The sequence below is a fragment of the Silene latifolia genome, chromosome 1 (assembly GCF_048544455.1).
Source record: "Silene latifolia isolate original U9 population chromosome 1, ASM4854445v1, whole genome shotgun sequence".
In the NCBI taxonomy this organism is placed as follows: Eukaryota; Viridiplantae; Streptophyta; class Magnoliopsida; order Caryophyllales; family Caryophyllaceae; genus Silene; species Silene latifolia.
Window position 1 is genome coordinate 45,863,768 of NC_133526.1, and position 17,993 is coordinate 45,881,760.

General features: G+C 37.9%; 1 protein-coding gene across 1 annotated transcript; it reads right to left on the reverse strand.

Annotated features, from left to right (window-relative positions):
* Positions 1–4,212: 4,212 nt before the first annotated feature.
* On the reverse strand, positions 4,213–9,929 carry LOC141604917 (E3 ubiquitin-protein ligase SDIR1-like). The gene is made up of 9 exons (XM_074423485.1): positions 9,710–9,929; positions 8,842–8,995; positions 8,636–8,690; positions 8,462–8,514; positions 8,154–8,382; positions 7,959–8,073; positions 6,999–7,044; positions 6,054–6,185; positions 4,213–4,566 (listed from the first exon to the last, which is right to left on the reverse strand). Exons 2-9 carry the CDS (start codon positions 8,914–8,916, stop codon positions 4,447–4,449), a joined length of 825 nt encoding a protein of 274 aa, XP_074279586.1. The 5' UTR covers positions 8,917–8,995; positions 9,710–9,929; the 3' UTR covers positions 4,213–4,446.
* Between the last annotated feature and the right edge of the window lie 8,064 nt (positions 9,930–17,993).

Below are 17,993 nucleotides of genomic sequence, written 5' to 3' on the forward strand. Positions count from 1 at the left end.
AACCACGCAACTCATCCAATAGTTCATCTATTACAGGAATGGGGAATTTATCCTTTACTGTATGTTTGTTGAGCTCCTTATAATCCACACAGAGCCTCCAGGTGCAATCTTTCTTCTTAACCAACACAACAGAAGAAGAAAAAGGGCTCTGATTGTGCTGCACCACCCCACTCTCCAGCATCTCCTTGGTAATTTGTTCAATAACATCCTTCTGTACGACATGATATCTATATGTCCTGACATTGATTGGGAATGTACCAGACATTAGGTGGATCTGGTGGTCACGAGATCTTTGAGGAGGCAAGGTTGTTGGCTCATCAAAAACATTTTTAAATTCCTGTAAAGCTTCTTCTATGCCTTCTAAACTGGTTATATGATTCAAACCAGTAGAAAGATTCCATGTTGGTTGCACTTGTAATGCAAATATTTGTCCAGCCTTGCAATTTTTCCTCAATTTTTCACTATTTAACCAGTAACAATCTCCTCTTTTCACACCCCTAAGAACCACCTTTTTCTCTGTATAAAAATTCCATTTTCAGTTCTTTAAAATCCCAACTAACTGGCCCTAGAGAAGCCAACCACTGAATTCCTAATACCATTTCACAGCCTCTTAAGGGCACCACCATCACATTAGCACAAAATTCTACACCATGTAATTGCCATTTAAATCATTTACAAATTTTTGTGTTTATTATTGTACCTCCATTTGCCACAGACACCTCTAAAGGATAGGCGCCAGAGACACCTCTAAAAGATAGGTGCCAGTTATTCTACACCATAACTTCCTAGCCACCTCTTCATCTAGAAAGTTATGTGTACTGCCAGAATCAATCAAAATATGCACACTTTGGGATCTCACTCTCCCTGTAACTCTCATAGTTTGAAAAGAGTTATTACCAACCATAGCATTAAGAGAAATCAAGGGTTGCTCCTCCATCAAGTTCTCTCCACAAACATTTTCAATTGTATTGATGTCACTCTCCTCCTCCAATTCACTTTCCTCCACAAACCCATCATTATCCTCAATAGGAACCACCTGAATTCTATACAGTTTGCCCTTACATATGTGACCAGGTGTATACTGTTCATCACAGTGAAAACAAAGGTTTTTCCTTCTCCTTTCCTCCACATTAACAAGTAGAGGTGGTCTTATGATCCTTTGGTCAAAGGTATTTCTTGGGATCATTTTTGTGAGGTCTGTATGTTAGAAGCCTGAGAATTTTTTGTGTAATTGTTATTGTAGTTGTTATTTTGTGGGTTTTTGTTGTAAGTCTGAAACGAAGAAGAAAATGGTCTTTGTGGTGGTTTCTCTAAAATGGGTTTATGTAAATTTCGGGTAGCATTCACAACCTCCTCTTGCAACCTAACATACTCAACTGCCTGTGCTATGGTTGTTGGCCTAAAAGCTTTCATAAATGGTTTAGTAACAGCTTTTAATCCACGAACAAAGTTATCCATAAAGTATTGATCATGAAGCAAAGGGTTTCTTTAAAGCATTAACCTTTCAAATGTTGAAAATTATCAATATATTCATCAATTGAGCCAATTTGGTGAAATTTATTAAACTTCTCTACAACATTACTATCAAGTTCTTCCCTAAATCTAGCACATAAATCGGTTTTAAAATCATCCCAATCAACATTTCTCCTTACAGCCAGATAACTATGCACCCACAATTCAGCCTTTCCAGTCATATAAAAGGATGTTAAATCAATTTTTTGATGTTCTGAAATTTTACACAAGTCAAAGTATCTAGCACATTCTTTAACCACATCCTAGGATTTGTACCATCAAACACAGGAAATTCAACCTTAGGATTAAAGCCTAGATTGCGATTAGGATTTATACCTGTGTTTGGTACTCCAGTATCATTAATTTGGTGATTTTCTGTTGATTTTTCCTGAAACAATTGCAAGATTGTCGCCATTTGATCTTCAATTGATTTCATTCGTTCCTCCGTTGTTGCAGATAGTTGAGCAATTGTAAGACGAGCCAACTTTCAGTTTATTTTACCCAGAATCTTGATACCCAATTTCAACCCAGAAAACGATCTATCCCAGAAATTCGAGCTTCAAAACCCTAATTTTAATGGCGGAAGTAGCGTGATATTCAGGACCGGGGTCTTTGATACCAAATGTAACGATTTTCAGGGATTAAATCCGAAAAGAAAGCTACACCAGGCAAGATCAGTCATAGGAACTCCAAGAATCAAGAAAAGAGTTCGGATGAAGATCGAAGAATTCTTATTAGCTGAAGAATGATTACAAATGTAAAGATTACAAAATCTAAACTATTCTTAGAATTAAATGATTACAGGAATTCTAGAGAGAGTTTTTGTGAGAGAATTGTAATGAAATTTCTGAATGAATTTTACAAAATGATATTAAGGTTATTTATAGTTCATAACTAACTTCTCCAATTGTCTAACTAACTAAATAACAACCAATTGACAGTTGTAATAGTTATTATTCTGATGTGACAAGTTTATTAGAGCAAGTTCGTTGCACAATGTAACCCCAAAAAAAATACCAGTTGCAAAGATTAGACTGTCCCATCCTTCTTATCCAATTTGAAAACCCAATATCAAATATATTACCTATCCACTCATACTTAATCCAATCCAATCAATTTTTAAGAATTTTTTTTTTAAAAAAAAAAAAAGGTTAAGGGACTAAAATAAAATCTTCAAGATAATTATTTTTATGTTTTAAATCAAGTAAATAAAGATTTAATCGGATAAGTTTAAAAATATTCCATTTACAATATTTCATCAAGTTTCTTTCATAATTGTTTTTTTTATTTGATATCCACGGGTATCAATCTCTTACCCAGTTACCCCACCTTCATTGGGTATGAAAAACTCACTCCCTCCATACCAGACCAATGATAACATGGTAAAAAAAATGAGATTTTTAAAAAAAGAGGGTAAAAGCAAGGGTAAAGATGGGATTAATGGGTTAAATGTTGGGTTGGTGAGTGGCCTAATACTTAACATTTGTGTAAATATAAGAAGAATACAAGGGTATTATTGTAAAAAAAAAACAACTCATTTATAGTATGTTACCATTAGTGTGATACGACCAGATTAGGTTAAGTGTTACGTTGGTGGAGGGAGTACCTCATAGCCCATTGGGTTAAGGTATGGGTATGAAACCAGTATTTTTCTCAATCAATTTTTTCAAACAAATAAATAATTCGTATGTGTTTGACTCATCCCAACTACAGGTGGCAATCGGGTCACTCGGGTCGGTTACGGGTCGGATCAAAGCGGGTCGGGTCATATCGGGTTCGGGTTATGTCGGGTCAGTGACGGGTTCGGGTCGGTTCGGTTCATGTCGGGTCGTCTTCGGGTCGGGTCATTAACGGGTGGCAAGTCGGGTCAGGTCATTAGCGGGTCAGTGTCTAATCAGGTTATCAGCATATATTTTATCTTATAAATTTCGTTTTGGATGGTAATTTTATGTTTAAATAACAGGTAAGTGTATTAATTGTAGTTTTAAGTGAAAATAATTAAGATGAATGTCAATTTGGTGTTATTTAAACCATTATTAAGCTAGTTCATTATCGAGTCATCTATCGGGTTGAGAAAACATCGGGTCACGGGTCGGGTCGGGTCGATTCAGGTCGGATTCGGGTTGGAGAAAATAAGGCTATTATCGGTTATCGGTTCGGTTCGGGTCGGTTTCGGTTCACCCAATTTTCGGGTTGTATCGGGTCGGGTTTCGGGCGGGTCGGGTCGGGTTCCTCGGATCGGGTCAACTTTTGCCAGCTCTAATCCCAACCCCATAAATCATGCCTATATTGTTGATTGAAACAAACACTACACATTGAATCAGGTATGAAATGTGAAGTTTTGAATATGCAAGTGGAATGAGTTTGGACGTCCTAATTTCGTAAATCTATCCAACCCAGTCCATTGTCATCCCTAGTAATAGTCCATAAAATAATAGAGAAACATAGCTGCCTACCCTGTGCGGGTGCCTGGTGGAGATACGAGTCCATAAACCGATTATAGTATAATTATGATACTCTAAAATAAATCAGCATTTGGGACTGAAAAGCTGACCACACCCAGTTCCATCAATTTCACATGAATACACTCCAACAAGGGCAACAGCTTCACAGCCATTGTTCGTTCTACTTGGAACATCAGATCTTCCCACATATAAACTAAAAAGACCAAAGCATCAGAAGGCATAAAGCTAAGTAGCTAACCAACAAACAAAACTCAAAAAGATCAGGAAAAAAAAGCCCTACAACGTAAACAAATAGCACAGCTTCTCAGTTGTAATACGGATTCTTAAAGAACCGGGAACATTTTCCTTCCTTTTCCTGTTTCTGTGTACATGAGCCTCCCAAGTCTAACGAAGACATTCCTAAGTAAACCTACATTTACATAAAATGCAAGCAAGCCTATAATACGACAGGTTCAGAACTTACAACTTGTTAAACCATTAACGAAGCATCAACTTGATCATCTTCTTGCCAACCAGCCCCAACCTTAAATTTACACACAGGGCATGTTCCTTGTTGTCTTAGCCATGGGTCAATGCAACTTGCATGATACTGCGTTAATAACAAGAGATCTCGTAAGGTGGCATACTCGCATATCATGTCAAGGGGATAACAAAGAAACTTACAGTGTGCAGCTAATGGCTCCCGCAGGATTGGGGGGGTTTGGATGTAAACAACCTTACCCATGCCAAACACAAAGACCATAATAAATATTGTCCCCTAAATATACAGATACTCCCATACTTACTATTTCGCGATACGGGGGCATAGAATTTAGCGAGACATTTTGCACTATCCATCATTTTCCAAGGTGATGAATACAGAATAGTGAGCCTTAAACTCCAGTGACCTTGTTTCAAAATATTTTAAAGTGTGTGTAAAATAAAATACTAGGAAAGGAAACAAGTGGGTTGCACGAAGAAGAGACGTGAGGAATATGATTAGTGTTAATTTAAACGAACAAAGCAAGACCATCTCATCCCTGCCACACAAAGACTCACAAAGTCACCGCCACTTCCACAACTCCAAAAGTAGTGACTCTCAGAGACAGTTTCATCTTGCCTTGATTATTCTACCGCCACATTGAAGAGGGATGGTGCAAGGGTGAGGACTCTTGGGAGAGATTGAAATTGAAATGTTGGACGCATTGACAGATACTCCCTCCAGTTCTTTAGAAACACCTCCTAGTCCATTTTTGGCCTAGTCATTAGAATTGCCCCATTTCCCTCTTTAGTATACATTTGTTAGTAAAACCACCTTACTTTATTGGTGAGACCCACCACTCCACTCACAACATTAATTCTTGGGCAAAAAGTAAATGGGGCATTTCTAAAGAAGCGGAAGGAGCATATGTCATGTTTCCCGGGAGACCGGAAAGTAAAAAAAAAATTGTGCATTAAAGGATGATTCATGTCAGCCGACCCCAAATCATTTTGGGATTAAGGCTTTGATGTTGTTGTTGTTGTTGTTGTTGTTGTCGTCTTATTTGTGTCTCCAAGATTTTAAACTCAGAGTCTATACTGCCTCCATTTTTATAATTCCTCCTCCATTCTTAATTATATGGTGGAAAATATAAGCCGAGGAAAGATATGTGGTCACAAATCATTATAGCCACACATAACTAACTCAACAGGAAAGATTTTCAAGTTGGAAGTTCAAAAACGGATATCCAAGAAGAAAAGTAGGACGTATGAAAATGGATGAGTAATATTTAGAAGATAAAATATTACAAAAATGGGACCACCTATATGAAATATTAGGGATCCACCACTGTTTGAATGCATTGGAGGATCGATGTTGTCTTACATGGGGTCCTGGGAAAACCAAAGCTAAATGGTACATCTATTTTTCCCAGTTACTAAAATCTGAAGTCATAATACTATTTTTAAAAGATTTAACTAGACAATGAAAACAAAATTTTATAGGTTCGTCAACGGCTGAATGACTTGATATAGATCTAAATTTAGGGAACCAACTACTCATCCACATACAGATTAAAGTGTAAGAGATACATAAGAGATTTTTATGGCGAAGCTCACCTGGTGCAAGCATGGCAAGCTGCGAATGACTTCTCCCACATTCACTTGCTCCAAGCATACACTACATGTTAGTTCATCTTCGGAGCTTCCCTTGGAACTGCCAATATTGATCGAGATGTCCAGCTGCTTCTCCTTCACGAAAAAGGTCAAATCTTTCAGGCACAACTACGGAACAACTAACTGACTAATTCCTGAAATATAGAAGTGTGAAATCAAGGTATTCAACTGGGCTTCATTTTTACGACATCTCAACTCATAAAATCCAATCCTGCCTAACAGCGATGGTATATATCAGTTCTTATGAACCCAGCTTTTCATATGCAACAGTCTTATAATAAGAGTATCATAAGTTAACCAATATTATGGGTAATTATTTGTTGGTTTTATTATTCAGTGGGTTAATAGTAAGTATATGGTGGGGATTCTAGTTTGAATTGGGCTGCTGTCACATTATAGGAATATGAGACCATCTCACAAGAGACTAACTAATCTATCAATTACCGGTGACTAGTGACTACCCCTTGTTTGTGTACTAGTGTAATTAAATGGCAGATCTAATCCTCCAAGAGTACAGGGTTGGTACCCTAAAAGCCAACTTGCCAGGTTAATATGTAATATAATATGTCGATTGTCGAAGGCCCACATAATTGTTAAGGGACATTATTTGTAATTCATCCAGATTAGGTTTATTATTGTTAGATTAAAGGTGTATATACAATAAGCATACACGCATAATCAAACAGGGCTATGATGAAGAGCCTTCACTCTAAGAAAGGAGAGAAAAAATTTTATCTGAGAAAGATTATGATTTGCAAAAATTCTAAAATTTCTGCATAACGTCAATCGAAAAGAACAGAAGATAAACAGCAGATACGTAAAATGCCTGTATTAAGCATTCAAAAAAGATGTGTTGCTTTGATTATACTTATGAGGATTGAGGACTACCTCAGGAGATGACGAAGATGATGCTTGCTGTAATGCTCCTGATCCACTGTAAAAGGATAAGAGTCGGTTAAAAGGAAACATGCACTCCACAAATCTAAACATCTAGTCTGCCTAGTCATATAGCACAACACACCAATTATTTTCTCTCCTAAACTAAACACAGACTAGTCCCTTCTATCAGATCGCAGTTCTCAAATGAGGACCTTATGGCCACAAACACAAATGCACCTAAATGTTCACTATAACCCTCAACAGCTAAATGTGTACCTAAAACACAAACATCGATTGTAAACAGTCACATAGAAAAGGACATACAAACAGAATTCAGATTGCCTCAAAAACAGTCAAGACCCAACAGGTTAATTGTTTCATTACTATAACAACAATACCCCACTGCCTCAATAGTTCCCGCAGGGTAAAGTGGATAAGATATACACAGCCTTACCTACCCCTGTGTTAGCGACACAAAGAGGTTGATTCCAAATGATTCAAGATTCCAAGATGAAAATTGCATCGAGAACTACATTGAATGACTGCTTCTTCACTATCGAAAGAAGCGCAACCACTTCGGTGAGCCATTTTTCTTTATTCCAGAACCAAAGACTAATGAGTCTTTGGCTCCATTGGAAAAGGAAAGGCTAACTGTTTAATTTTCTAACAAATAACCATAAGAGAGCCCAATTTACCAAAGAAAACGAAAAATTATTCTGAGTCAACTAATGGCTGAAAAATATACCAAAATCAGTGGAGCATACTGTGTACCAAACTAGATGCAAACTAATAACAAAATTTGGAAGTGAAAAATACATCTCCCATGCTGGTATGGAAAGGTGTTAATGTTTCAGTAGGGATGATTGAACAGCCAAAGCTTATACTGCAAACCACAACGCAAAAAACTCAAACCGCCAAATGGAAAATGAAATCTTTCTATCAGAAGCACGCAATAATCAGACAACTTACCTTTGGGTACCAGTAACTTTATACTTGTGGATAGGAAGAGCATTTATCTGTTCTTCGCTCATCGAGTTAACTGAAGGCGAAGTATCTCCATCTAGCGCTCTCAATGTTTCATAATCTAATGGACGATATATTAGTCAGAAACAGAGAAATAAATGGAGGGCAAGCAATACAAAGGAGACCACAAACTCGTCGCACCTAAATCATCAAATTCTCGGTCAAGAAGAGCAAGCTGTAGTCTAAGGCCTTGCAGCCGTCCTCTAGATGCAAACGCGATTGATGGTGGCATTTGCAACCGAAATTCAGTACGACGAAGTAGACCACTAGCTGCTACAGCATGTGCTTGTGCCTGAGCTTGAAGTTGTTGACATGTGGCATACATTCTTAGGCTCGTGGCCATCAAAAAGAAGCCAAATACAAGCCAGAGCTTCATATAGAGTCAAGAAGAAACTTATTAGACCCCTTACAGAAATCAACAATCATAGGATAAGGAAATAAACACCTACCAAAAAATTTGGTGATAATTGATGGGAATTTAGTACAATGAAGAGCAATAGCACTGCCAAAAATAAAGTGAGAAACATAAACATCAAACCATGGAAATAGCCAAATTGAAAGTTTATAAATAATGGTTAAAGTGCTAAAACTGAAAATGATAAAGATAGAGCCACAGATATTACCAGTAACAAGAAACGTAAGTGAGTTAGCATTGAGTGGCCTAGCTGCATGGAGACGCTGATATGCAAGCAAAATGACAAGATACATATGGACAAACATCAGCTAATCAGCATCATTTAAAAAATAACACACACACACACACACACACACACACACACACACACAAATACCAACACGTAAACAAACAAATATTTTTTAAGAAACATACCATCCTGCGTTCCGGGACTATTCCCGGGAATGAATTTTCAATGTCAGCTCGAGTCCCTCGAAAAACAAAACTCATGATCACAAGCTTCACAAAAATAACTCCAGTATCAAGATCCCCTACCCAACAATGAAGTTGACTTCCTTTAACGGTAGAACTGCAGAAAATCATATAGCGATCAAAGCGAAATAAGAGGACATAAACCTACAATGAACTTACCAACACCTATGAAATAAATATGAATGAATGAATATGATCAACAAAGGCCACTATTAATCAAAGTGATTAACTTTCATCAAGGCAATATTAAAGCTCGAAAGACCCTTGAATTAAATAAGTTTGTGAAATTCAAGGAACCGAGAGATAGGCATAAGTAACTCTAATTCCATGAATTTGAGCTCGATTCCTACCATCAAACATTCTGATCATAATAGTCAAAAACTAAAACCAGAAACAAAATTCCAAGGAAAAGGAACTAGGCATAAGAAACCCTAATTTCGGCAAACTGATTTCTGCAATTAAACAATCCTTTCATACAATCGCCAACACCTAAAACCACAAACAAGATTCCAAGGACAAGAGAAATAGATATAGGAAACCCTAATTTCAGCAAACTGAGCTCAAATTACCAAAATTTGTGCAATCAAACAATCCATTCATAATCGTGAAACCCTAATTAAACAAATTGAGGTCAATGTCGACAATTAACAGTGTCATAATCGAGGAAATCGCACAAAAAAAAAGTAGCAATAGCAATAATCTAAATTGAAAACGTAAAAGATAATTACAAAAATAAAAGAGCTAAAAATCTAATCGAAATGGCATGCAAATATGAAATGGAAAATAGAATGAAAGAAAGAGGGGAACTTACGGTGATAAACTTGAGTACGCAAAGTTTGATGAATTAGTTGATGTTTATGATGATATATATATATATATATATATATATATATATACAATTAAAGACCTAAATTGCGAAAATGGATGAATAAAATCGATATTAGGAAGAAAGGAAATGAGTTATTACTCGTACTATTCAACTCTTCCCATTTCTTAATCGTTTACTTACCAGTACTGATTAGGATAATAATGATTTTATACTTGAATATCTGAGAATATGTTGTGAATTTATTAAGGTTATTAACATGTGTTCTTAAAACACATTTTAGAAAAATCCTTTACTTATTTTGGATGTTAATGTTTAATGCTTGTAGGAAATACATTGATGCTCCATATCTTGGTGCTATTTTGACTTTTCATTATTTCGTGAATAATCTTGGGTTTTTCTATGGGAACTCGTTAATTATTGGGTTTTAGTAGTAGGTAAATAAGACAAAATAAATTGCTTATAAAACAGATTGCTTAACTACTCCCTAATCAATCTGTTTTTGTGTTATCTACTCACATGGGAAGTATTTGACCCGTCGTAAACTACTAACGGATACTAACGGATATACCCGTCGTAAACTACTAGCGCGCTTATTAACATTAATTCCGTCAAGTTTAGACGCTAATTGATGATGTGGCACTGATGAATTGGATGTTCATTTGTTGACTGGTATTCCCTCCTTTCTTCTGGTTAAGTTTACTTTTCTCTTTTTTCTTATCTTTCTCTTATTTATATGTTACTCAATTTAATCCTTGGTTTCCATTACTCCTTTTTTTTCTTCTTCTTCTTCTTTTCTTCATATTTAATCCATAATTTTGGTCTTGTCTTCTTCGTCGTCGATTTGCTGGAGGAAAACCCCCATTGTGGGTCTTCAATTTAAAACGCAAGCTTGCACTAGGTATATGTGGAAGAAACATTGTTTTGAAAATTTCTGGATCTTTAAACAACCCAGGGAAAACAATATCTTGAAGATCTTAAATGGCTAAATGATACGGTCGTTATGTACCAAAAATAAATACCCTAAATATAACTAACAGAAACTAGCGATAAGTAGGGTCGATCTCCACAGGGAGGCAAGATATCTATCTGTAAGTCCGTCTATCTAGTCACAATTGGGGGTTTTGAAATTTGTTTTCTAAACTACTAAAGATTAAAGGCAAGAGAAATAGAGACAAGCGCGATAAAGCAAGAAAATTCGAGATAAATAATCAGATAAAAGAGGTATGTCAGGATTTCGGTTCACCATGGCAGTTCATCGATTCAGTCATAAATAGTCTAGACAATCTACTGTGAGAAGGGCATGGGAAAGGTCCTTCCGGTCCGCTGCGCTATCCACCCTAGATTTCCACTAACTTAACTTCCGTCCTCATTAGGGTAGTCTACTGTTCATAGCAAGTCTGTTCATTCTAATCTTCCGATCCAGGAACGAAATTAACCAGATTAAAGTTATTTAGAAGCGTGCACTCAACTAAACATGTTACAGTTATATTGCTATGGTGACAGATTCTCACAAATAAACCATCTAGCCTATTCACAATATCGTCACTTTACTACCATGGCTCCCCTAATCCTAACATAGGGAGATTAGCTACTCATGCTTTTGAAATCAATAACAACAACAAAAAACATAAGCATACCAAGAAAAGACATAATAGAGAGAATAAGATTAAGCATAAACTAAATAAATCGATAACAAAAGAATAATAGAACAAGGATTAAGAGAAACAAAGTATTGGATTAAGATTAAAAGAAGAGAAAGATTACAATAAAGCAAATCCGGCGTAAAGAACAAGTAGCAGTGATTAAGAGCAAAGTTCCAGTGATTAAGAGTAATTAAGAGTGTGTAGAGATGTTTATGACCTAATCACGACTTCCTTATATAGGAAAGCATTTTTTATTAACAAAATAAACCTAACACGGATTAGTTAACCCGTGTAACATAGCAAATAACTCGATCGAGGCTTTTTATTCCCCTCGATCGAGTATTCTTCCAGCCAAACCGTTTGATCGAGCAACTAAGGCTCTCGATCGAACACTCCCAAATTAGCCATCTTCGATCGAGCTGAGGAACCACTCGATCGAACTCTTTCTTCTGCCAAACCACTCGATCGACCATCCAAATCTCTCGATCGAGCACTTTCCACTGAGAACAGCCTTGACTTCGTCTTGACAGCTTCCTAAGACCTTCCTTCACACTTCCCGAGGTACGTCTTCTGCTCTAAATCTCCGTCTCCTTAAAATGCATGCTAAGTGGGATGAATAAGGTGCGGTTCCACTACTTTCAGGCCCATTTCTGCAGTTAAGACAAAACAAATCAAAGTAGCCAATTCGGGGCATTTTGCAATACAAAGCAACGTAAATAGCATAGAAATGCGTGCAATAAGAAGCTAAAAAGTCTATATAAATTGCACGTATCAAATCTCCCCAAACCGAACCTTTACTCGTCCTCGAGTAAACTAAATGGAAACTAATGGAATGGATATGAAAGCTCAGAGCTACCTATAACTTGTCCACTTAAACCATTTTAATGCAGCAAACTAACACTTATAGCGAAATAGTCAAGTGCAAACGAGTTATAAGATGTCTATAACAAAGCTGAACCGTTGACCTTGCAAGACCTTTGATAATGGACTCTCACGGGTCACTCTTCTCTCATGAAGCAGAGGGTAAGCATATGAGTGTAAGAGAGAAGGAAATATAGTCGCTCACCTAAACTACGACCCACATAAACATGCAGCTAATATGATAGACAATTCTAACTACCGTATATACATTCCAACCAATCAAGGTCTGTCACAGCCGAGGGCTTACAAAAGTATGGTAAAGTGAGGCAATGGGTAAGAAAAGGCAAAACATTTTTGGAAATGTGAGGGTATAGGCGGCCAAGCTAGTTCCTAAACAGAGCCAAACTAACAACATCTGTTTCTCATCCATCAGAATTAAGCACAATGCCCTTGATTTGGCATTCAAACTCACCAAACCGAACCAAACATACTCCTTTATAGATAATGATAAAGCATAGGAGCGAAACAGTCAACAATCAAACATCTTTTTTTTCTTTTTCTTCATTTGTTTTTTTCTTTTTTCATTTTCACGTTTTTTTTTTTTTTTTTTCCATTTTTTTGAATTTTTTTTTTCATCCTCCTTTTTCTTCATAAATTACCAACTCCCGATAATACAATACAAACCAAACTTGGATCAATAAACTATATACCGCAAAACATATACTAACTAGCTTGACAAGGCAGGCTAAATTTGGATGTAGTAAAGGGTCAAAAAGGCAAATTTGGCTAATAGTGAAGTTTAATGGGTAAAAATGAAAGAAAAGGAAATTGTAAGCACCTCCCTGCATGTGACACCAACCACTAACCCGAATTTATGTAGGCAAAAAGCAACCGAATTTCATATATGTGCAAATTAATGTTACATGTTATGCAAGGAGTATACTACTCACAATTCCTACATGAACTGGTCATGAATAACACCCGCTATACGGCTCTAAAAACTTAGAAATTATAAGTAGGTTGCCAAAATTTTCAGGTCAAGTCTGTTTGTTCAGCTAAATTTAACATTAACTCGTAGATATGCAGAAGACAAAGCTAAAAGATATTAATTTATGCAAGGCTTAAGCAAAAGGACAAATTATAGTGCAGTTTCATCATTGAAATCTACCGTTTCGACTCAACCTACATGCTAAAATAAACGTGAATTTTTTTTGATTTTTTCGAATTTTCTAATTTTTAGGAGATTTTTGAATTTTATGAAAATGAATAACAATGCATACAGAAATTAAACGTGATAACAAAAATGCAATAAAAACATAAATGCATACACATATATGGATGCATAACCTCCCCAAACCAAATCGTACAATGCCCTTATTGTACTCAAAAATAGGGAAAGGAAATACAAACTAAAAAGCAGAGAGTGGAGATGCGGAAAACTCACAAGAATACGTGAAGTAGAGACCTCCCCAAACCAGCCAGCAACATAAGAGGTCACAAACAGCTTCACAGTGGCATCATTGGAAACGAATCAAACCAAGCAAACTGGATGGTACTCGATCGAGAAGGTATAGGACTCGATCGAGTACACTGGGCTGCAAAAGCTTTCGATCGAGAAACAAAAGGGCTCGATCGAATGGCCATCATCTCTGGGTGCTCGATCGAGAAGAGTAGTGCGATCGAAGGGCTCACGAACTCAATCGAGTAGAAAACAGCTCAATTGAGAGCTCCCTATTGCGTGAATTCCTAGGCATTCAGTAAAACACCTGCAAAAGACGCAAATAGCAACCACAAATACGACCAAAACCAAGCCTAAATTGTTCAGAGTCTATGGTTCAAAAATCAATTATTACACACACAACTGAAATGTTCGAAAAAAAACTAAAAATTAAAACTCCGGGTTGTCTCCCGGACAGCGCTAGTTTTAGATAGGTCCCAGCTCGACCTTCTTTTCTTTTAGTTAGCTACTCCAATTGAGCCTAGTCAAAACAGCTCAAAGCATGCAGCAATCGATCAAATAACTGCGCATGTGCTACACAAAAATGTAAGTAGAACCATAAAATAGCAATAGCATAAGAAATTAAAATGAAATAGCATTTAAGTCTAACAAATTTCCTATGACAGCTCCTAAAAACATCCACAAAATTATTACTCCCTCCAGCTAAGGGCGAAATATAGAAGCTCAAATTAACCGCGAGCGGAAAATAAGAGAGCTCATGAGCATTTGACTCAAAAATAACGCGAGTATAATCCAGATGCACTGACGAGTTTGTATTGTGAGGTGGAGGAATCTGGTCTGCTAAAGGAGAAGGTGGATATTCATCCCAAATGCAAGGGACGGTAAAGTCAATTGGGTCCTCAATAATAGGTTCATCCATAATATCGTCATAACTATCCCATTTAACCACAAGACTGTCAAAACTTTTCTCCTCACTCTCCTTATGGCTAGACTCGACAGTAGGGAAGTTCTCAAAGAGACCTTCCCAGTCGTCCTCACTATCTGTGCAAGAATCATAGAGGGGTTCTAAATTATCCTTATAAAAGGGATTATCAACCACGCTAATGGTCTCCTCTATTTCATCGTCAGTATTTCCTAAAACGGTTTCTAAGGTCTCACCCACCCCCTCATCTGAGTCAACATGAAGAGAGAAATTGGGTTTAAGAGTTTCAGTAGCAAACCATTCAAAAAATTCTAATACCTCTTTTACAGGGATTCCTTCAAAATCCCACTTAACATTAGCCTCGAGGTATGCTCGCGTAGGGGCATTAATTCCCCGAATGATAGACTGGCATATTTGGAATCCCGAAAGCATTCCTCGTCTTGGTTCGAGCCACTCCTCCCACCTGTCTATATAAGAACCAAAACTTTCGTTCTCTCTCTGCGGAAAGTCAAGAACGAGAGACATGAGAATGGTCTCAAGGAACCGAGGTTCCTTGAGACAAGAAATAGACTAAATAAAAACAGATAAAACTACGCTGCCTCCCCGACAACGGCGCCAAAATTTGATACGGTCGTTATGTACCAAAAATAAATACCTAAATATAACTAACAGAAGCTAGCGATAAGTAGGGTCGATCTCCACAGGGAGGCAAGATATCTATCTGTAAGTCCGTCTATCTAGTCAAAATTGGAGGTTTTGAAATTTGTTTTCTAAACTACTAAAGATTAAAGGCAAGAGAAATAGAGACAAGCGCGATAAAGCAAGAAAATTCGAGATAAATAATCAGATAAAAGAGGTATGTCAGGATTTCGGTTCACCATGGCAGTTCATCGACTCAATCATAAATAGTCTAGACAATCTACTGTGAGAAGGGCATGAGAAAGTTCCGTCCGGTCCGCTATCTACCCTAAATTTCCACTAACTTAATTTCCGTCCTCATTAGGGTAGTCTATTGTTCATAGCAGGTTTGTTCATTCCAATCTTCCGATCTAGGAACGAAATTAACCTGATTAAAGTTATTTAGAAGCGTGCACTCAACTAAACATGTTACAGTTATATTGTTATGGTGACAGATTCTCACAAATAAATCATCTAGCCTATTCACAATATCGTCACTTTACTACCATGGCTCCCCTAATCCTAACATAGAGAGATTAGCTACTCATACTTTTGAAATCAATAACAACAACAAAAAACATAAGCATACCAAGAAAAGACATAATAAAGAGAATAAGATTAAGCATAAACTAAATAAATCAATAACAAAAGAATAATAGAACAAGGATTAAGAGAAACAAAGTATTGGATAAAGATTAAAAGAAGAGAAATATTACAATAAAGCAAATACGGCGTAAAGAACAAGTAGCAGTGATTAAGAGCAAAGATCCAGAGATTAAGAGTAATTAAGAGTGTGTAGAGATGTTTATGACCTAATCACGACTTCCTTATATAGGGAAGCATTTTTTATTAGCAAAATAAACCTAACACGGATTAGTTAACCCGTGTAACATAGCAAATCACTAGATCGAGGCTTTTTATTCCCCTCGATCGAGTATTCTTCCAGCCAAACCGTTCGATCGAGCAACTAAGGCTCTCGATCGAACACTCCCAAATTAACCATCTTCGATCGAGCTGAGGAACCACTCGATCGAACTCTTTCTTCTGCCAAACCACTCGATCGACCATCCAAATCTCTCGATCGAGCACTTTCCACTGAGAACAGCCTTGACTTCATCTTGACAGCTTCCTAAGACCTTCCTTCACGCTTCCCGAGGTACGTCTTCTGCTCTAAATCTTCGTCTCCTTAAAATGCATGCTAAGTGGGACGAATAAGGTGCGGTTCCACTACTTTCAGGCCCATTTCTGCAGTTAAGACAAAACAAATCAAAGTAGCCAATTCGAGGCATTTTACAATACAAAGCAACGTAAATGGCATAGAAATGCGTGCAATAAGAGGCCTGAAAGTGGTTTTGCGGTCCTCATTCGCTATATGAGGGCCATGGTTCGTCCGGAGCTGATGGAGAATGGGACTTCTCCTGCCATCGTTTGCCCTGGACTGTTGCTGGAGGTATGAACCTTCATTTCGTATCATGAAAGATCATTTCCTTTTCTTATCGAATCACAAAAGATCATTATTGATTATCTTGACTTGCAGGCGTGGGTGTACTCCTACTTTCCGAGTCTCGCGCCCAAGAGGACAGAGCCAGTGGAGAGAGCCTATCCCGTTGTGAGGGATTGGGTGATGTGTCGCACGAAGAGCCAGCGTTCGTTTTACGACGTCTGTCGACGCGACGTGAACGCTCTGCAGTTGGAGGGCGTGAGTACCTTCGACTCACCTTTCTTTGTTTGCCTCTTCATTGCTTTATTTTAGAACTGATCATAAGAATGACCTCTTGTTTGCTTTTCATAGTGGGTGCCCAGGCCTTGGGTGGACTACACTGGCGTCCCTCCTTTTGTGGCTGAGGTCCTTCGACCCAGGAGCTCGAGCCGGTTGCTGCTGAGGACGTCGATGGGTCCCGTGTGGTACTTGGGCGAGCGTTTAACTCGTCAGTGCTCTCTTGATGTCTTAACGGTTCCCATCGATCCTCCTCGGATGATGTTCAGGGAGCCTTCCGATGCTGAGAGGAAGGCAGACTTGGCAGACGTCGGTGGCGACGCCCTCCTTCCTCTACCGGAGGTTGGCGTACTGGCCAGTTGTGGTAAGTGCTTTATTCTTCTTTCGATTGTCTTGAAAACATGGTGAATGATCATCAATTAATGGGAACCATTTGAATTTTGCAGGAGGTTGAGGTGGCGGGCATCGAGCCCCCAGTGTACCCCAAGACCCTCGAGTATACTGATGCGACGGGGATGACGACGATTGATGCGTGTCTTTTATATGATGTTTTACATCCCATTTTACACGCATTTCAGAGCTCATTCATGTAGTTTATGCTACATTTCTCCCTATTTCCGTCTACTTCCGTATTTTTGTACATTATTGCAGAAATGTGAAGAATCCAGCGGAAATCGAGCTAAATCCGTCCCCGAGTATCCTGCATTGCATTTGGCGTGAAGTATTCGCTTAAGGAACGATCTTGGTGCGCAATTCAAGGCCCAAAAGACAAATCCACGAGATTATAGAAGTCAAGTAGTAGCTCAAGCAGTCGATCGGCCGCTGCCATCAGTCGATCGACCAACTTGCGGGTTCCAGAAGCTGCTGTATACTGAAGTTCAGTCGATCGACCACTACCCTAAGTCAATCAACCAAACTGCTAAACAGACGAGAATTAAAATACCGTGAATCTTGAAGCCCAAAGTTATGTTAGGTTTAGGAAATAA